General features: G+C 38.2%; 1 protein-coding gene and 1 long non-coding RNA gene across 2 annotated transcripts in view; one reads left to right on the top strand and one right to left on the bottom strand.

Annotated features, from left to right (window-relative positions):
* Positions 1 to 17,523, bottom strand: part of LOC110482909 (uncharacterized) — a 97,832-nt gene that overhangs the window by 54,482 nt on the left and 25,827 nt on the right. The window lies entirely within an intron of this gene.
* PDE11A (phosphodiesterase 11A) overlaps positions 1 to 17,523 on the top strand; it is a 107,717-nt gene that overhangs the window by 86,750 nt on the left and 3,444 nt on the right. Inside the window, exons 17-19 of the mRNA XM_077785065.2 lie at positions 671 to 738; positions 3,588 to 3,658; positions 4,610 to 4,693. Of these exons, the coding sequence (XP_077641191.1) occupies positions 671 to 738; positions 3,588 to 3,658; positions 4,610 to 4,693 (223 nt within the window). The remainder of the gene's footprint in view (positions 1 to 670; positions 739 to 3,587; positions 3,659 to 4,609; positions 4,694 to 17,523) is intronic.

Raw genomic sequence — 17,523 nt, 5'->3', positions numbered from 1 at the left:
CCTTGTTCTTCATTTAAACTTTCTTAGACTTTTATCTGCATCATGTACTGTACATAAACGCTTTCTACAGCTGAACGGTTTCCTTCTCCTAATGCATATAAAACATGGTTGTAGCTAGATATTAAACTACAGTGGAACCATATAGCTGACAATAAATCTTCAATTTTTATTGTAGATGAGCAGTAGAAACTGCTTAAACAGTGTCTGGGATACCTCCTGTGATTATAGGCTCTCTTGCAACAGCAGTCACTTACAAATAGGCATATAAATTAATCCAGTTGCAGGTGTTATTATGTAATAATACCCTTACTTATATCATGTGAAGCACATGCTTTCTAATATATTATAGGTATTAATGTAAGTAGTGTTAGAAGTATTGCAAAATTAGCAGTTACTCCCTTGCAATATCATTTCTTCTCTAGCGTGCAATGCACAATACCAAAATTCATCATCTTATGACCTGCAACACATTAGGTTTCTGAGGCACAATTGTAATGTAAAAGCCACGCTGATGGCTAAGATTTCAAACATGTCATTCTTTTCTGGAGGAAAAGAAGGTGCCAGGGCTGACATTTTATATACATATTATTTATTTATGCGTCCAGAGCAGAGTTGTTTAGAAATTCAACAAAGCTTGATTCAGCTTGTATTGTTCATTTCTGGTTTTCAGATCAATGCTAATGACAGCCTGTGACCTTGGAGCTGTGACCAAACCGTGGGAGATTTCAAGACAGGCAAGTCATGATTAATAGCAGGGCTGGGAGGAGGCGGGACTGGCAGGACAATATTCCCAGGGCCCTGGCTTACAAGGGACTGAAACTGGAATCAATTTACAGCGGTATTAATGCTATAAAAAAAATAGCAGGGGGTTTCTGCAAAAAATGGTTTATTGCGTAATCATTCCCTGTACACATGCTGGTGTGTACATCTGGCTTTACAACCTCTCCTCATACGAAAATTTTAAATCCATATCCAAAAATGGATGGATTAAACAAAAAAGGCATACAGCTGCATTTACTTGTTTCATCCCAAAGTTTTCCTTGGCAGGGGCAGTCTTTCCTAACAACAGATTATCTGTAAATTTTCATTAGCATAAAATCTTCAGTATATATGATAAAAGAAATATGTTCCTTTTCTTAAGAATATTGCAAAACTCCACATATAGTATAGGGCTTTCTTTAACACTCTGTATCTAGAAACAAACAATTAAAAATTCAGGGTTCTGCTGCTGAGTAGGCTTTTTAGAAATATGCATAGAAATGGATCCAGCATCAGCAAACAGGTACAATATGAGAAAGCAACCCATTCCAAAACTCTTGTCCATTGCCCAATGATTTTTCTTCTTCTAGATACCTTTCTCTACCCAGAAACCATCCTTAATATTTCCAGTATCCATGCTAGTCATTCTCTATCCTTCAGTGACTAGAAGCCAGTAGAAGACTGTGTCAGGTTTTGGAGGAATTGACAGCATCAAGAAGGAAATTGAAAATATACTAGTGCAGCTGGGTTTAGGTACATACCTGGAGGAAGTTTGCTGTAATAAATAGTTACAAGAAATAGTTACAAAGATGGGGTGAAAAAGAGAAAACTAGGCCAGATAAATGGTGGTGCAGGAGTAGCCAGATTCCTTACACAAGGAAGTATTAGAAGCTGAAAAGGATCTATGGAAGTTACATGCACATCAACTGAATAAAAAAACATTTACTGGGGGATGGATTCACCTCAGCTTTCTGTTTTGCCAGGTGAGTCTTTTTTGCTTTATCAGCAGACTGTGGTAACAGTTGTTCTAAGGCTGTTGCTCTACTTGGCCAGAACATAGTCACCTTGCATGCAAATCAGGAAAGCTACTTCTATCCTGCAGTGGGAAATTGAGTAACAACATTTTTCAATGCCACCTGGCCACTGCTGCAGTGTGTGTAAGCCCTCCTCATTTTTCCTCCTTAACCCAGTTAGCTTCTGTATTTTCATTGACAGCCAATTGTCACATAGGGTCTGCTTTCCTAGTTGTGAATCTTTGTGCTGTGCTGCTGAATTAGTGCTGGCAAACTGGGGTTTTTTTTTTATACTTATAACTCTTGAGGTCTACAGGTGAAAAGTCCCCTGCAGCTTAGTTATACAGGTTTATTTTATATTGAAAAATCCCATCTGGGATTTCTTGAAACATTACCTGATTGAGCAGAAATGCTAGTAAGTCCACAGAGGCAAAACGGGAAATAGCTGAACCTTAACTGTGCCACAAGAAAAAAACCAAACATATTTGAAAAAAAGGGAATAAAGGCCACATGTAAGATGGAAAAATTCAGAAAGAGAAAATTGAAACAGATAAAGGAAGAGAAAAAGGGACATAAGGAGAATAGGATCAGAATAGCATTGAGGGACAGGGATGATACTATGCCTTGATTATTTTTATACAATACACTTAGCAAACCCTTAATTGCCGATAAGTTCTTAAATTATTCCTTTATCTGGAATACTGATCCAGAATTTTATTAAGATTTAAGAGTACTTTATAACATCACCTACTTCCAAATTATTTTGGTACTCTCTATTTCAACTACAATGAACTTAGCATTTGTGAACGTTATCTACCATGCAGTTGCTAAAGCAAGAAATTTTGAGATTTTATGAAGCACAGGTCATCTGCTTAGTTTACCCTCTTGTGCCTTGGCATTATGAAATAATTTCCTAGCCTAAAAACAATACACTTGCATTACAGGAGCTTTAGTATGTGAATGCCTCTTCAGTAGATTGGCTTCCAGTTTTTTTGCATCTCAAAATGTCACGCGTGTTTATGTTCAAAGCCTCACACGTGACAGGAGTACAGTACTGTAACAGAACTGCTTACTGTTTGACTTCCTAAAATTCCTCTGGTTTCCATAACTAAATTTATTTTTAAGTCTTGTTTTCTTCTAAGAAGCGCAAAACTCTGCAGTGAATAGATCATCTTCGTTCACAAAAGTCAGAAAGATGCATTCTAATTTCCAACCTACCACTTCTTGATTTCAAATCAAGATTATCATCACAATCTTATACTCAAATATCCAGATTCCATATTAATGACAGTCATGGGGAAAAAAAGTAAAGGCTAGTGGGGGAAAAAACCCTTTATGAATTCATATTAGATTAAAACAACAGAGGGTATTGGTTAATTAAGTTTCATTGATAAGCAAAGTTGTTATTATAGGGCAACAGCCTGTAAATACCCAGAGAGCTCACGCATGTTTTACAAAGTATTTTTACAAATGTAATAGTGGATGCCAACAAGAAGTTATAATTTTCTGTTTTGGTCTCAGTTTTTGAGTAAGTTGCTTATAACTGCATTGAGTGCTACCTTGGCAGTGCAATGTAATTTCCCAAGGAATCAAAAAGGGATAAGTCCCTGTGCCTGGGTAAGGCTGTTTATACCCCCTGTATGCCCAGTCCAAAAAAACTAATGAATACATGCCTGATGTCAGTCCTGTAAGTGAGGTCATTCACTTCTTTCCAGTTAAGCACAGGCTGAAGTCATGGGCTGAGCAAAAACTCATTATCCTAAAAATTGTATAACAAGAACTCTAATCTTTTATCATGATTTTTATTTTAGGCAGCTGAGCTGGTTACCAGTGAGTTCTTTGAACAAGGAGACAGAGAAAGATCTGAACTCAAACTCACCCCTTCAGTAAGTTTTTTATTATTTCTGAAATAGTTACTGATTTGAATAGAGTAAGAAAATATCATTGGACTCATTCAGAAAAATGAACTGTATTTTATACATAAAGAGAAACCTTAGAATAAATAAAAGCTCTGTCCAATAAGGATATGTATTTATAACCACATATAAAATAGCTCTCCAGTCAACACATTTTTGCCCTTTCACAGTCCTTGAGCCCTTTTATAAGTTTTCTTTATCTATTCCTAAGGTTATCCTATCAGTGCATTTTCTAAGCAGCAGGTGTTGGGTTTAATACACAGAATTTAACTAAAAACTCACAGCTACCTATGGAAAACAAAATTGTCAGATTTACTTTATGTTGCAGCTGTATATCTGTGTTATTCAAAATGCATTTCTATAAGTATACATGTAAATATACTACTGTGATTGAAGGGATAAAATGGAATTGAGTGGAATAAAGTGTCAAACAAGAACTAGGAAAGTTTCATAAAGATTTTCACTGAACAATTAGAAGAGAAAGCCTTATCCAGGTTGAATAACTCAAATGTTGAGCAACCATTATCTGGAGGCAACAGGAGAAGGATAACAGAAAATATTCTAAAGAATTTAACTGGCAGGAAGAGAGCTGCAAAACCCTATGTGAGAAAAGAGAAAATTCTACTCAAAGGTATCTGCTTTACATTCCTACAGGAGGTTACTTACCACCTTAACTCCAACTGTGGAGCATTTATTTTACATTACAGAATTATAAACACAAAAAGTTTCAAAACAGAATTGAAAAGAAACAGTTTCTTTTTCATTGTAGGCAAAGCAGTAGGAAGACAGCCTAAGATTAATTATGGTTTACAGTGTTCTGGTTGTGAGAATTTGACCATAGCTGCAAAGTGCTGGATGATGTGTCTGTAAGATACTCCAGTGTAATTAAAGCATGACAGTTTTGTTTCCTTCTCAATTCAGGCCATTTTTGATCGGAACAGGAAGCATGAACTACCCCGGTTGCAGCTCGAGTGGATTGATAGCATCTGCATGCCATTGTATGAGGTAATTTTTACTTACTGCTCCTATAGAGTCCAGAGGAGATTGTTCTTATCTCTCTAGGGAAAAAGCCCTTGCTTTTAGAGCAGCCTTGAAGGCTATTTGAACTCGTCTTACTTTTACTTTACCAAAAGTCTGAATGCCATGAAGAAATTTTCAGATTCCCTGAATCTGTCTGTAAATGCCTCTCTAAGTTATAAAAGCTGATAGAGCGATTGTTTACTTTATTATGTTTGAGACAAACTGATTCTCATCATGGTGAGGTATGGAGTGCTAGAGGGACAGTCTCAGTAGGTGCTGTCAAACACGTCCAAATCTGTGTGACACAAAAGGAAACTCAAGCCTGAGCCTTTGCACTTTCTTCTGACCCTAAAGGTTTCCCAAACTGCTGACGGGCACTATAGGCCAAGCCTTTAGGGTCAGTGATGAAACAATTTGTTGTTTAACCTGTGCTGTTTAACTCAGTTTACTCTTTTAATGGTGCTTCTGCACAGATTGCCTGGGTGCTTGGCACACGGTGTGTAAATGCCCAAGTACTCCTTCATTAGGGCTAGAGATAACCACAGAATCATTAAGGTTGGAAAAGACCTCTAAGATCATTGAGTCCAACCATTAATCTGACACTGCCAGGTCCACACTAAACCATATCCCTTAGTAGTATATCTACAGGTTTTTTGAACATTTCCAGGTGCAGTGATTCCACCACTTCCCTGGGCAGTCTGTTCCAATGCTTGACCACCATTTCACAAAGAATTTCTTCCTATCAGAACCATGCTTCTGCCTTTTTGGATTAAACAGCTTCAGGATTTGACTGCAACCACACAGACTGCCTTATGCCAGCAAAGACTGACTGGCCACTGATATCTGAGAAAACAGGAGAATGTTCTCATTCAGCATATTTGGGGAACTGCAACATGTTCTCCCTGTCCCCACTAAACCCTAAACTGCCTAAGACCTCAAAGCAGTGAACGGGTCAGTGATGATACACAGCAATAACAGCTCCCATGTTAACATTAAAATTATCATTTTGTGCCTGAACATAGCTTCCCTACACACAAATAAAAATGGATTGGCAGTTCCTTTCATTTTATAGACCAGATATAAAACCAATATCATACAATAAGGACACAAGAAGGCCCATGAGAAGGACAATGTGCCCTTTCCCCTCCATACCTTCTGGCATATGAGGCTGCCACCATGGAAATTAAATGAGTACCCAGCAGCAATGGCAATTCCATGTTGTGACATGGAGAGCAGTCACTTGTCTAAGCAGCAAGCCAGGCTGCTGCTTTGCCAAGAGATCCTGTCCCTTTCTAAGGTCAGTCTTTGTCCTGATGAAATAAACTACAGCTACCCTTTTCAAAAAATTAAGGCAAAGCAAGCAGGGAAGAAGAATATACACCTATATTGTTTAAAAGACCAAAAACATTTTGGACAATATTGGGGAGGGATGATGGACACTGATCTTGGATAGACACTCTTTAAAAATAATGTTCCTTTCAACAAAATAGCTCATATTGCACTAGAATGCATATTATACCAGAATTCATTATTTCTAATAGCATCTGTAATCCAAAAATGTACAGTAAAGCAGGAAGAGCTGATAATCAGCCCATCCTCTGCATGAGAAAACTACATCCGAGCACTAAAGCTCTGGTTAGTTAGCTCCATCTTAGCAGGAGATCTCTGGGGAATATATTCACATCTGATTTCCCTGCTTTCCACTGTGTTTGCATCATGCTGTGCAGCCATTAGCCTGCTGCTCAACAACTTCAAAAAGAGACACCATCAAACCTGGAAGTCATAGCAGCACCAGCCTTAGGGGTAAACAGAAAACTTCATGCCATAGTATCACACTGCAGGAGATTCTCTCTTCAGTGTGGAGCCAAGTTTTAATTTTCACATCCAGCTTAATCAAACTTCAATACACATATCCCATCAGCAGACTATTCAGGCATTATAAATCCATTGTTTAGGGCTGGCTGAACACTACAACTCTGGCCATATCCTAGATTTTGGGTCGGCAGATTTTTACATTCTTTGAAATTCTTGCCATTATAATACACTGTAGAAACTGCATGTGGGGAGAGAACAGGTTATATCACTACAAATGCAATATAAAGAGATGCAGTGGCGGCTGATAAATCAGTAAAATATTAGCAGTACTATAGCTCACTACTACAGTACTTAGAAAAACCATGTTTGAAAAAACCCACAAACATTTGATGCTTATTTTCATACCAAAATTACAACATTAAACCATGGAGAACAAAATCAAGGCTTTTTTATTTATTTTTTTCCATGCTAGTGATTAAAAATCCTGAATCCACATAGGATTCTATAGCATCCAGATCCCCAAAGGGAATGCTGTGGGAAATGCACCAGTCCCTACCAATGCAGTTGCTAGAGCAGGACCTAATGCTGTGCTCTGTTATTTTACACACACACAGCAGAGATCCCAGGAACCACTGAATACTGGCAACTCCCATTAAAGTGAGATCAGCAGATCTCCATGAAGTTCTTTGCTCAAAGTAACTCCCAAGAGCAGGCTATTCCTGGCAGCTGAGGATGCTGAAGTATGCAATACTGAAGGAACTTCACAGCCCAAACTTCCAGGAGTGGTCTGATACCATCCCAGTGCCTCTCACAGTACCAGAAGAAACTGCATCCTCTCTGCAATCCAAGCTAATGAACTAGGCTACACCAGAGTGCCTGTAAGGACTGGTTCATACTTAATATCTAAACTTTGCAGTACATTTTAGTTACAGCTTTTCTAGCCTTATCATTTTCCTCAGCTCTGAAACCTCCTTTGTGGAGATTTGGTTCTATCTGCTCTGCTTTCTGCATTTCCTTAAGGTAGCTCAAGACAACTCAGTTGGAAGGGCAGCAGTTCTCCCAAGTAAAGGGTAATGAAGTCTCCTTTATCGGGGAGCATGGATCACATTCCTCTGCTTACCTGGTTAGGACTGTCCCTGAGTTTGGCCCCTTTTGTGAGAAGGGTTACAATGACCAGCAAATCAGCAAGATCTATGCAACTTCCATTAGTAGTCCTGTCTGACTGCCCCTTGGAATGCCCATCCCACCCAGAAGAAAGAAGGTCAGTGATACACAAAATGTATTACACCATCAGCTAGTGTATAGATTTAAGGTGGATACAGCTATATATATATATTTTTAAAAATCTGTAATTATGCACAGTTTTCCTATATCCAAGTGTCTAAATCAAAAACCTTTGTGCTTGCTCTGTAAACTTGACTCTGCTCCTAGCACAAGGTAAGCCACGGCTCTGCTCTCTTGCTCTCTGCCCTGTCTTCTGCTCAGTGTAGGAATCAAGTCACCTGCAATTTCATATCTTAGTAATCAAATCCATTTCCTTTACACTGTGGATCAAAGGTCTGGGAAAATAAAAGAATCCAAATTTTTTATTCATTGCATTTTATTACACTTAGGAATTATATTTTTTATTACTGTAGTGATCCCAGATCAGAGTATTTTTATGTAACAGTGGAACTTTTGCCTTGAGTAGCAGAACAGCAATCCATTTACACTGAATTTCAGATTATAGGGGCTTTAGTTAAACTTTACTGCATTACATTTGCTCTTCATTCAAAACTGACAGTAAGAAAAGCATTTATCAGTAGAGACGAGAAACAAGCTCATTAGAATAATAATTTCTAAGGAAAAATGAAGTTTTTTGAAACGGTAGAGTATTTCAAACCTACTAATGTAGCTTCAGTATAAAATAATCTCTTGTTTTGTTAGAATATCCTATAAAGAGAAAGTACATGCAACTAAAGCAGAAAATTTGAAGCATCCCACTGAAAATAAAACACTATGGCTTTGCTGACAGCTGTGTTCACACAGAGAAAGTATTCTGTACCTATTTATAAATGTTTGTGTAACAGGAAACAGAATTTTGATTATTAAGACAAATCACCCCTCTGACCCTCCAGTAAAGAGATGCTAAAAGAGTTTCACCACTAACAGATTTCTCTTCTGGACTCTCATTTGCATCTACCTAAGACAGGATCAGTCACAGATTTTTTCCCAACTCAGATTAGAGTTCTCTGTGGGGAGCACACAGAGTGGGAGAGTGAAGATCTTATTCTTTTAAATCATTATATTTCTCACAAACAACATCAAAGCTTCAGCGATTCACATCAAACAAAAGATGCTAACAGAAACCCAGCTCTGTTCAGGGCATTGTTAGGCAGAGACAGTAACGCTATGAATAGCAGGGCCAAAGGCCATGCACTCTGCTTCTGGGCAGATAAATACATAGTCAGGTAGTCAGTGACAATGACAGCAGCTATTTAAATTTAAGGGAGATGTCTTTGTGGAAGATAAAGCAGCTCATGGCTTTTACAACTTATGCGTGCCTGAGATTGCCCTGCTCACCTCTACCTTGGTGCTCCCTTGAACCGCTCCATTTTATTGCTATTTTTAGAGCTATTCAAGATTTTCTTGGGTATTGAGAACTTCAAGCATATAATAGAATCTACAGAATTTAATTTGCATTACTCCATCCAGGATTCTAGGGGGAACCTGGGAAGAGTAGAAACATTCAGCCTAGCAAGCACTTAAAATGTTTGGAATGGAATGTGGAGGGACATTCCTTTTTTATCACACTGTTTGAAGGACTTAAAAAGAAATGTAATCACTCTGCCTGCAACTCCAAGAGCTCTGATATGCCTGCCTTCCTACAGAAGATAATGTCAGGCCTTGTAATTAAATCTATTTGTTGTCTATGATATTGTAGCTGAAAAAGCATCTATTCTGCTTGTAAACTCAGATTAAATGCACAGGGTGTCATAAATGGTAGAGCCTCTACAAAACACAGAAAAAATACACAGAAATCTTTAACAGTCATGGCTTTCTGTGTTTTAACTTTTCTGGTTCAAGAGTTGACTTTGACACTTGAATTAGAAGTACATACACACAGTGTGATTTTTTTTCCAAAGTTATATACTCTATTTGAAATTATTAGACAGGAGATTAACCTCTCCTTTGCAGAGTACATTAAAAAGGTGTTCTTCAACAATCGTGTTTACACTGCTATATCCTGATGCAGCCCTTCTTCAGTTACCACTTCTATCCCTTTCCTTCTGTCCTTCAATTATAATTTTGCATGATGAAATACTGCATAAGAAATTCAGGGTTTGCATCACTCCTCTGAGAAGCCCTGCCTGTCCAGAATGGACTGTATGGCACGGCTTAGTCCTTAGCCAGGCAAGAGTCACTGGATGCAGCCAACAGAATGACTTCATCCTTCAGTTGTTTCTGTTCTGTCTATGCAATTAGGAAAACTTCTAAGATTTTTTTAACCAATAAGATTTTATCTGTATGAACATTTTGGAAATGGTTTTCCACCATTCACCCATACCTGGGATATTGATACAAAACTCAGGGCACTGCCCCTATATTTTAAGTTAGCAACTAGTCAGGGGGCAGAGAACTCACTAGGTGTTTACCATGCACCTATATAAACAGTCCATGAAATATGTTCATAAGTTGTCAAGTGCTTAAAAAAAAAGGAAAAAAAAAAAAAAACACACCAAAAAAAAGAAACAAAAATCGGGACTAAGCTATTTGGAAAGATCTGTTTGTTCAATGGAAGCAATTTGACTAGCACTGCGTGATTCTCATTGAAGCCAGCTTTTCCTTTGTAGCATGTTGAAAGAGGAAGAAGATAACTTTCAATAGATCCTAAAGAATGCCATAAAGATGCACACTTTAGCAGGGTTTATTTCTGACATTTGATTTGGAGACAGAAGAGTGGGAAATAAAGCATTTATGCTTCCTGAGAGTGCCTGGCTGACAAGGAGTAGTAAGGCACATCAGCCTGGGATGCAGTTTGTGATACCAGGGACTGAGGCAGATCAAACAGATGCTGGCAGATCAAATTAATCTCCCTCCCTGTTGAAATACAGTGGGTAATATTATCCAAGGAAGAGCAGGTCCACCATATTTTGCCATGTTTGTAAGAAATTAGCTTCATAAGAAACTTAATCAGGCCAAATGCCAGTGGTGGTGGGAAGCTGGTAGCTAAGGATTATGTTAGGAATAAGGGTTTGGGCCTAGAGAAAAGAGATTTTTGGCACAGTAGAAGGATCTCTCTGTAGCCTTGAAGTAGGAACTTAAGCAGGTTCAGCACTTTTTTTGTTTTGTTTCTTGTCTACTAATGATTAATATAAATGAGGCCACCCAGAATTAATTCTGTGGAACTTGCAGAAAACTCAGATATTATTAAAACTTCCGGCAATGGAATAAACATTGCTAAATTATTGCCCAAAAGTTGAGAAGCTTTTGTCTGCTATTTTCTTACTAACAGATAAGGTTTTGAAGCGCTATACAAGAAATAAAAACCAGGAAAAGAAGAAAGAATTATTTTATTTGCAATTTCCATCAAAATCTGTCACTATTTCACAGTATTATATGGAAAAGCGTAGTTTTGGTGGTTTCAGAGCAAAGATTTTTTTGTCTATGACTATCATGAACATCTTTTATACAAAAGGTGCAAGGATCCAGATCCTCTTTTTCTGCATCCTGAGAACAGGAAGCGTTTCATTTTGCCTTTGAAATTTAGAATATTAGTTTTACTATGATTTTCATAACTTGTTGAGATTATTAATGCAACATTGTTGTTACAATCAATAATTTTAAGAATCCACAAGTTTGTCCAAAATGTTTAAAGAGGCAGCGGAAAGGAATATTTTTTTCCTTCAGACAAGAGTACTTCAGCTTACTTCTGAGTCATCTTATGCCAAAACAGTCCCAACTGAAAGGGCATTTCATCGACAAAGGTATTTGGGAGAAGACAGAAAAACATTTCCCATTGACTTCAGTGAAGCTAAGCTTCACTAAAGGCTTTCACCCTAATCAGCAAGAAAAGTCAAATAATTCATAATATTATGATTTCTGTTGGTGTTTTACTTAGAATTATCTGCCCAATGTGTTGTGAAGGACATGGCAGTCATGTATGGAAATGTATATAAAGATCTGAGGAAGTAGATTGAAAAGTTGGCAGATAAGGTAGAAGAGACAGCCAATAGAGGGAACTCAAATTGTACAGCAAATGTGAAAGAAGATGAATGGATAATTTAACAGCCATTCAGTTTTCAAGAAAGACAAAGCACAAACTACATTGCATCAGAAAAGGACTAGAAATTATGATGGATGAAACACTCCAAGTAAGTGTTTAACACAACAGAATCACAGTTGCCTGCAGAATTCCCAGCTGAGGGTAAATTCAAAGAATTAAATCGGCATATGAGACTGATATGATTTGAAGAATTTTTCAAAATCCATTTAATACCAAGGCAGAAGACATTGATCAGCTGCTTGGTTAAAATGTTGAAAGGAAAGGCGTTAGAAACATTCTGTCTCTAGCATGCTTTAGATGTAGAATGAAAACCATAAACAGCAGAGCTAAGTAAGAAGTTGTTAATGAAATAGTAACTCTTTCGAGCAAACCCTTGATTTCATGAAATTGTAATGAACAACAGATAAATCCTTTGCAACTGTAGCAATACATCAGTAGAGCTACTTCAGTTGGTCCAATTCCTTCAGAATCACTCTCCCTTTGGCAGCATAACGTGCGTGATATTGGTTGGAGCACATTTTGCTACCAGGAGCTGTGTACATACTCTTTCCCTGAAGTGCCCAGCACATTTTACCAATGGTTAATCTTAATTTATAATCATCCCTCTGTAGTTTACTTCCAAAGGAGTACAGTATTATTCTTGCCAGTGTACCATCACCAGAAAGAAGCTTAACATTAATTTACAGTGGAAGAGGAGAACACTTGTACATGTATTAGATCACTTTCTAGTCACAACTGGCTTCCATCTACTAACCATTTTTAGAGAGAAGCCAAAAGAAACTCCTGTTTTCTACACGGGAATTAGTAATATATCAATTTCTTCTAATTACATTTTTAGACATCAGAAAAAAATTCCCTGACATAAATGAAAAAGTAATCCACTAATGCATTATGTATGTGATGACCTGGACCCTTCCTCATTAAGCCCTAAAAGGAATAAACAAAGTCCCCTTCAGCCACAAGGAGATTGCAGTAATTTTTTTTCATGAACTCAACCCCCTCACAAATACTGTATTTTTTTTAAGAACATAATGATTAAATACAGTCCTCAATCAGTAGGGCAAATAATTAATTCATATACACACACAGTCAAAGGTTCATAGAAGTTAATCCCTACATCTTCTCTGTATCACTTTATCTTCTGTATTCTACTATGGAAGGTAGAATTCTAGCAATGTTTTTGGGTTTAGTATATGGACATATATGCAGAAATACTTTTGGGTTTTCTAAACAACTTCCACAAAGTATTTGTATTATGAAGATAAAATCTGTGGATGACTGCAACACAGGTTACCTTTTATCTGAACTAATCTGAAGTTCAAGGACTTTCAGATAGATGGCTCACCTTTGACCTATGTATTCTCATGTGAAAGCCACTTCAGCAAAACTCAGGAGTCCAATTCAGCTTTGCTGTAACTGGTCATGACTCCCTTGACTTCAACAATGCTTCATATGCTTACACTGAGTCTGAATTTATCCCCATGGCTTCTCGGTCACTGGTCCTCCCTTCCAACTAAGAAACTACCTACATAATAAAAGTGATTCATTAGAAGCCACTGGGTTCCAAAGTAGAGTGAACACTGAGACCTATAACTTTTTTATATGTGCTCAGTCATAAAAATGAATTTATATGGTCTTATTCCATAAACTCACTTTACAAATATTAGCCCCGCAACCATACTTTCATGAGCTGTAATCTTGTCAAAGCTCGTAAGTTAAGCAAGGTCAGAATTGGTCAATATTTGGATGAGAATCTCTGGCAGGGAGGGGACAAAAAGAAAAGTCATGCTGTGTTTGTATGTTAGGACATATTGTGCTCCTCTTTAAAGAGATTTGGTACTAGTCTTATAATACAACAAAATTTTGTATTTGCTTTAGCAGTAAGTTTAGCCTCTGACCGCATCTGTGCTGCATCTAGGCAGTTTCAGTAACATCCTTCCCCAGAGATGAAGGTGATGTAGCAGATGAAGTCTTCTTCCCCCACACCCCACTTCAACCCAGGAAGTACCATTGGTACCCAGAGGTACAAACAAATTCCTCCACTGCTTCCCATTACCTTCTCCCTGAAGAGGTTTGTTTCTCCTGCTACTGTTTCTGTATTCTATATGCTTTATCTACCTAAATATACATCTCTATACACAAGAAAAGAAAGGAAGAAAAGAAAACCCAAACCACTCTGCCCTCCTTACCTTCTCCCACAAATAGCTTTGTCTGAGTATCTTATGCTCTCCCCCATTTTGTTCTCTTCCTTCAGGCAGCCCTGCCCCTCTCCCAGGTGCACACAATGTAGTGCTGAAGTGCTGTTAACATTTTCATGTGCTGAGGAGTTTATATGTAAGCAGAGCTCTACCTTGGGAAAGAATGCTGTGGGCAGAGTAGTACACAGTCCCAAAAGACATCTAAATAATTGAAGGTGCTAAGAAAAACTGCTATACAGTAACTTTCTGAGAAACAGCTTAGTCACACATCTGAGGTAATACATGGATGCAGAAGGGAACTGCAAACCACTCTGGCTTTTCCTAATGTTGGAGTAGGCAGTGCTTCCCCCACACTCTATCACTCTGCAACTGGAACAGCTTTTACAGTAAAGGGGCTAGAATGGGAAAGGTCACCAATTCTGTACCCATTGCTGTGTAGGAGGCAGTGCACTGCAGTGGAAGGACTGCAAGTGGGCAGTGAGGTCCCAGGTCTTGGGAGACAGGAATTTCCCCAGGCAGGGTTCCCTCTCCCTGAGTCCAGCTGCCTGCCAGCTCCCAGCCTGCCCACTGCGCCAAGCAGGGACAGGGAACAGGGAATTTCTGCAGGTACTGAGTTTATGTGGCAGTATCCATGTCAGACAGCTGGTGAAGACCAAGCCTTTTCCTAGGAAGGCAAGTAATAAATAAGGCATTAAGAACCTAGATACCAAATTAGGCAGCTCTTGAGCAAAGCTGTTTGTAAGACACATGCATCAAAAACAGTAGCATGGAGGAGCAGTACATCAAAGTGTTCACATGCAGTAAAATGGAAAGCAAAAACTGCAGCCAGGAGGTGGGAAACCCTGACAAGGCTACAGCCAAATAAACTTAAAGACCTTTGGGAATAAATTGGTGGTTTAATCCGGATCAGGAGCAGGTGCAATGAATGTAATTCAGTAAATGGTTCAGACCGTGCCAGAAGGGAGAGAAATGTGTTGCTTTTGAGATAATTTCCCAGAAGCTTCATAAAAGCAAATTGATTACTGGAGTTTAATAATTAAAACAGGGCCAGATATATAGTAATCAAATGAGTTTTTAATTACATCTCAAGAAGAAATAAAATCCAATTTGTGCACTTTGTATCAGAGAAGCCCTACTGAAATGCTTTGGTAGCTGGAAAAAAAAATAAAATAAAAGCTTATTTCCATAGGAATTATAGTAGTCAGTTTAATTAAAAGACTAGATCAGAATGAAAAAGTCCCAAAGTGAAAGGATACTAAATACAGAAGCAGTGGTTCAAACATCGAATCAATGTCTGAATAAAGACATTTTATAGATCAAGTGCAAAATCTGCACTGTCAAGTATCACTAATCTTAATTAATGTGTAACAAAATAAAGTTTCTTAAAATTACACTATATATTTTGTACGTATTCCATTGAATTAATTGCTGGTGCTATGGTAAAAATTAATATCAAAGACATGGTTTATTCTTTCTTAAATACTCCTTATAATCTATTTCATCAAAGTTAATGTCAGTAGTTAGCCATTCTTGTTATTTACCTGGTAGCCTCTGTTGCATCTGGGTTATTAGACTCTAACGTCCGCTTAGATCTCTATTTCAAAGAAATATATGTGTATTTACTTACAGATTTAAAATTTGTTTAGAGCTCATAGGATAACAGTAATTACCATAGAACTGTGGGGGTGCTTCCTGAATCTATTCCCAGCCTCCTTGGGCTCCTGGAGTCAATGCAAAGCTAATTGCTGTAAGCACCTCGAGCACTCGCAGTCATCCTGGCACAGTATGTGACAGGGCTGTCTCCTGCCATCAGCCATGGCAGATGCCAAGGCCTGGAGGGACAGGCACAGCAGGAGGTCACGCCCAAACCTCTGCAATTGCTCCCTGGCACTAGGCTGGAAAACATCACAGCCTTGTGGTCAGTCTTGGCAAAAAAGCAAGGTTACAGAAAGGACACAGACATAGCCGAGAGCTGTACAGCCACACCGAGACAGAGCCCGCAGTCCCAGTGAGCTCCATCTTCCCATCTTCTCTGTGCTGCCTGTAGCTGCCATAGGTCCCTGGGTACATATATATAAATCTATAGTGTATATAGTATATATACTATATATGGAGAGAGAGAGAGAAAATATAGTATATATGTGTATACATATACACACAAACATATATATATGTATACACACACACACACACACACACATATATATGTATATATATATATATATATATATATATACATATATATATATATACAGGAACAGCCTCTGTACTGCATATTGTACTTACAGATCCTGGGAGTGACAGGATGTGAGTGCAGAACATCTTTGGGCTTAGAGAGGTTTGAAGCATACTGATTTTTAAACAGTGATTTAATCACTGGGTTGTTTGCTTATATATATTTCTTATTATTTATTTATTTGACTTTTTAAAATCGAAGGCGTATATTGGAAAAATACTTCACAAAAACTTTTTGAAGGTACTGGCTGTGCACAGAAAGGATCTGATATGTTGCTGTCGAGGGCTGAGTAGCTCATGTGCTACCTGTAGACACTGAGCTGGCAGTGGTAATGCAGGTAGTAATGGTAATGGCACTGAGTTTTTCAGATACTTTCAACTGTTTATAATGCATTACTGACCCTCTGTTTTAGACTCTGCCAAATCAGGTTTAAAGAATACGCAACAGTCTGAAATAAAGATACACAAATGCAGAGTTGTGAGGCAGGGTGATGGGAATGTTAAAAATCCTTATTCATGCTATAAAATGAATGACCATCAGCAGCAAGCAATATTCTCAGAGATTGCAGTGAACCTTGCCTCTTACCCAAGGCCCAAGACTGCAAAGTTATCTGCCCAGTCTGGGCCATATTCTAAAGAAATAATTTTGAAGTAGATTTGATTCAAGTTCCAGATTCTTCCTCATGATGTGATTTTTCATAAGTGCTGAGCATTCATATTTCCTACTGAAGTCAATTGAAATTGCAAGTTTTCAGCACATCTTAAAATCAGGCCATTAACCCTTAATTATCATATAATAGCTCAATTAAAAATCTTCCAAGACTTACTTCAAGCCAAGCTCCCATGGCTTGTGAGCTAGCTATAAAAAAAACCAGTTCTTTAGTGTTGTCTGGGCTCTGGGGACCATTTAAAAGCAGTTGCCGTTAACCTTGCTATTTAAAGCAAAAATTGATCAACTGCAAAGGTACCTGCATCTCCTTTCCTTTTATATTCTTATAATTTCCTGCACTTTTAGAAGAGCAGCTTTTTCTGTCTTTGTCCTTTTTGGTTTTTAATCTGGCACCAAGCCTTTCTTTCCAATGACAAATACATAGTTTCCATGCTATAGGAGAAAGCATGCTGCCCAGCTCTCAGCAACAGCCGCTGCTGGCTAACCAGAAAAGCTCAAAAGAACACTCCTCTGTCCTGAGAAGCCACATTACATGACCACTTGGGAGGCAAGGGGTTAACCCTTTCCTGACATCCAGTGCTGCTATTAATTTCTGTCTCTCTTTAATATAGATACAAACCCAAGTGAAGCC

Source organism: Lonchura striata, chromosome 7, assembly GCF_050655825.1.
Source record: "Lonchura striata isolate lonStrDom1 chromosome 7, ASM5065582v1, whole genome shotgun sequence".
Classification (NCBI taxonomy): domain Eukaryota; kingdom Metazoa; phylum Chordata; class Aves; order Passeriformes; family Estrildidae; genus Lonchura; species Lonchura striata.
Note: the sequence above shows the minus strand (reverse complement) of the source record. Positions and strands in the feature narration are given on the sequence as shown.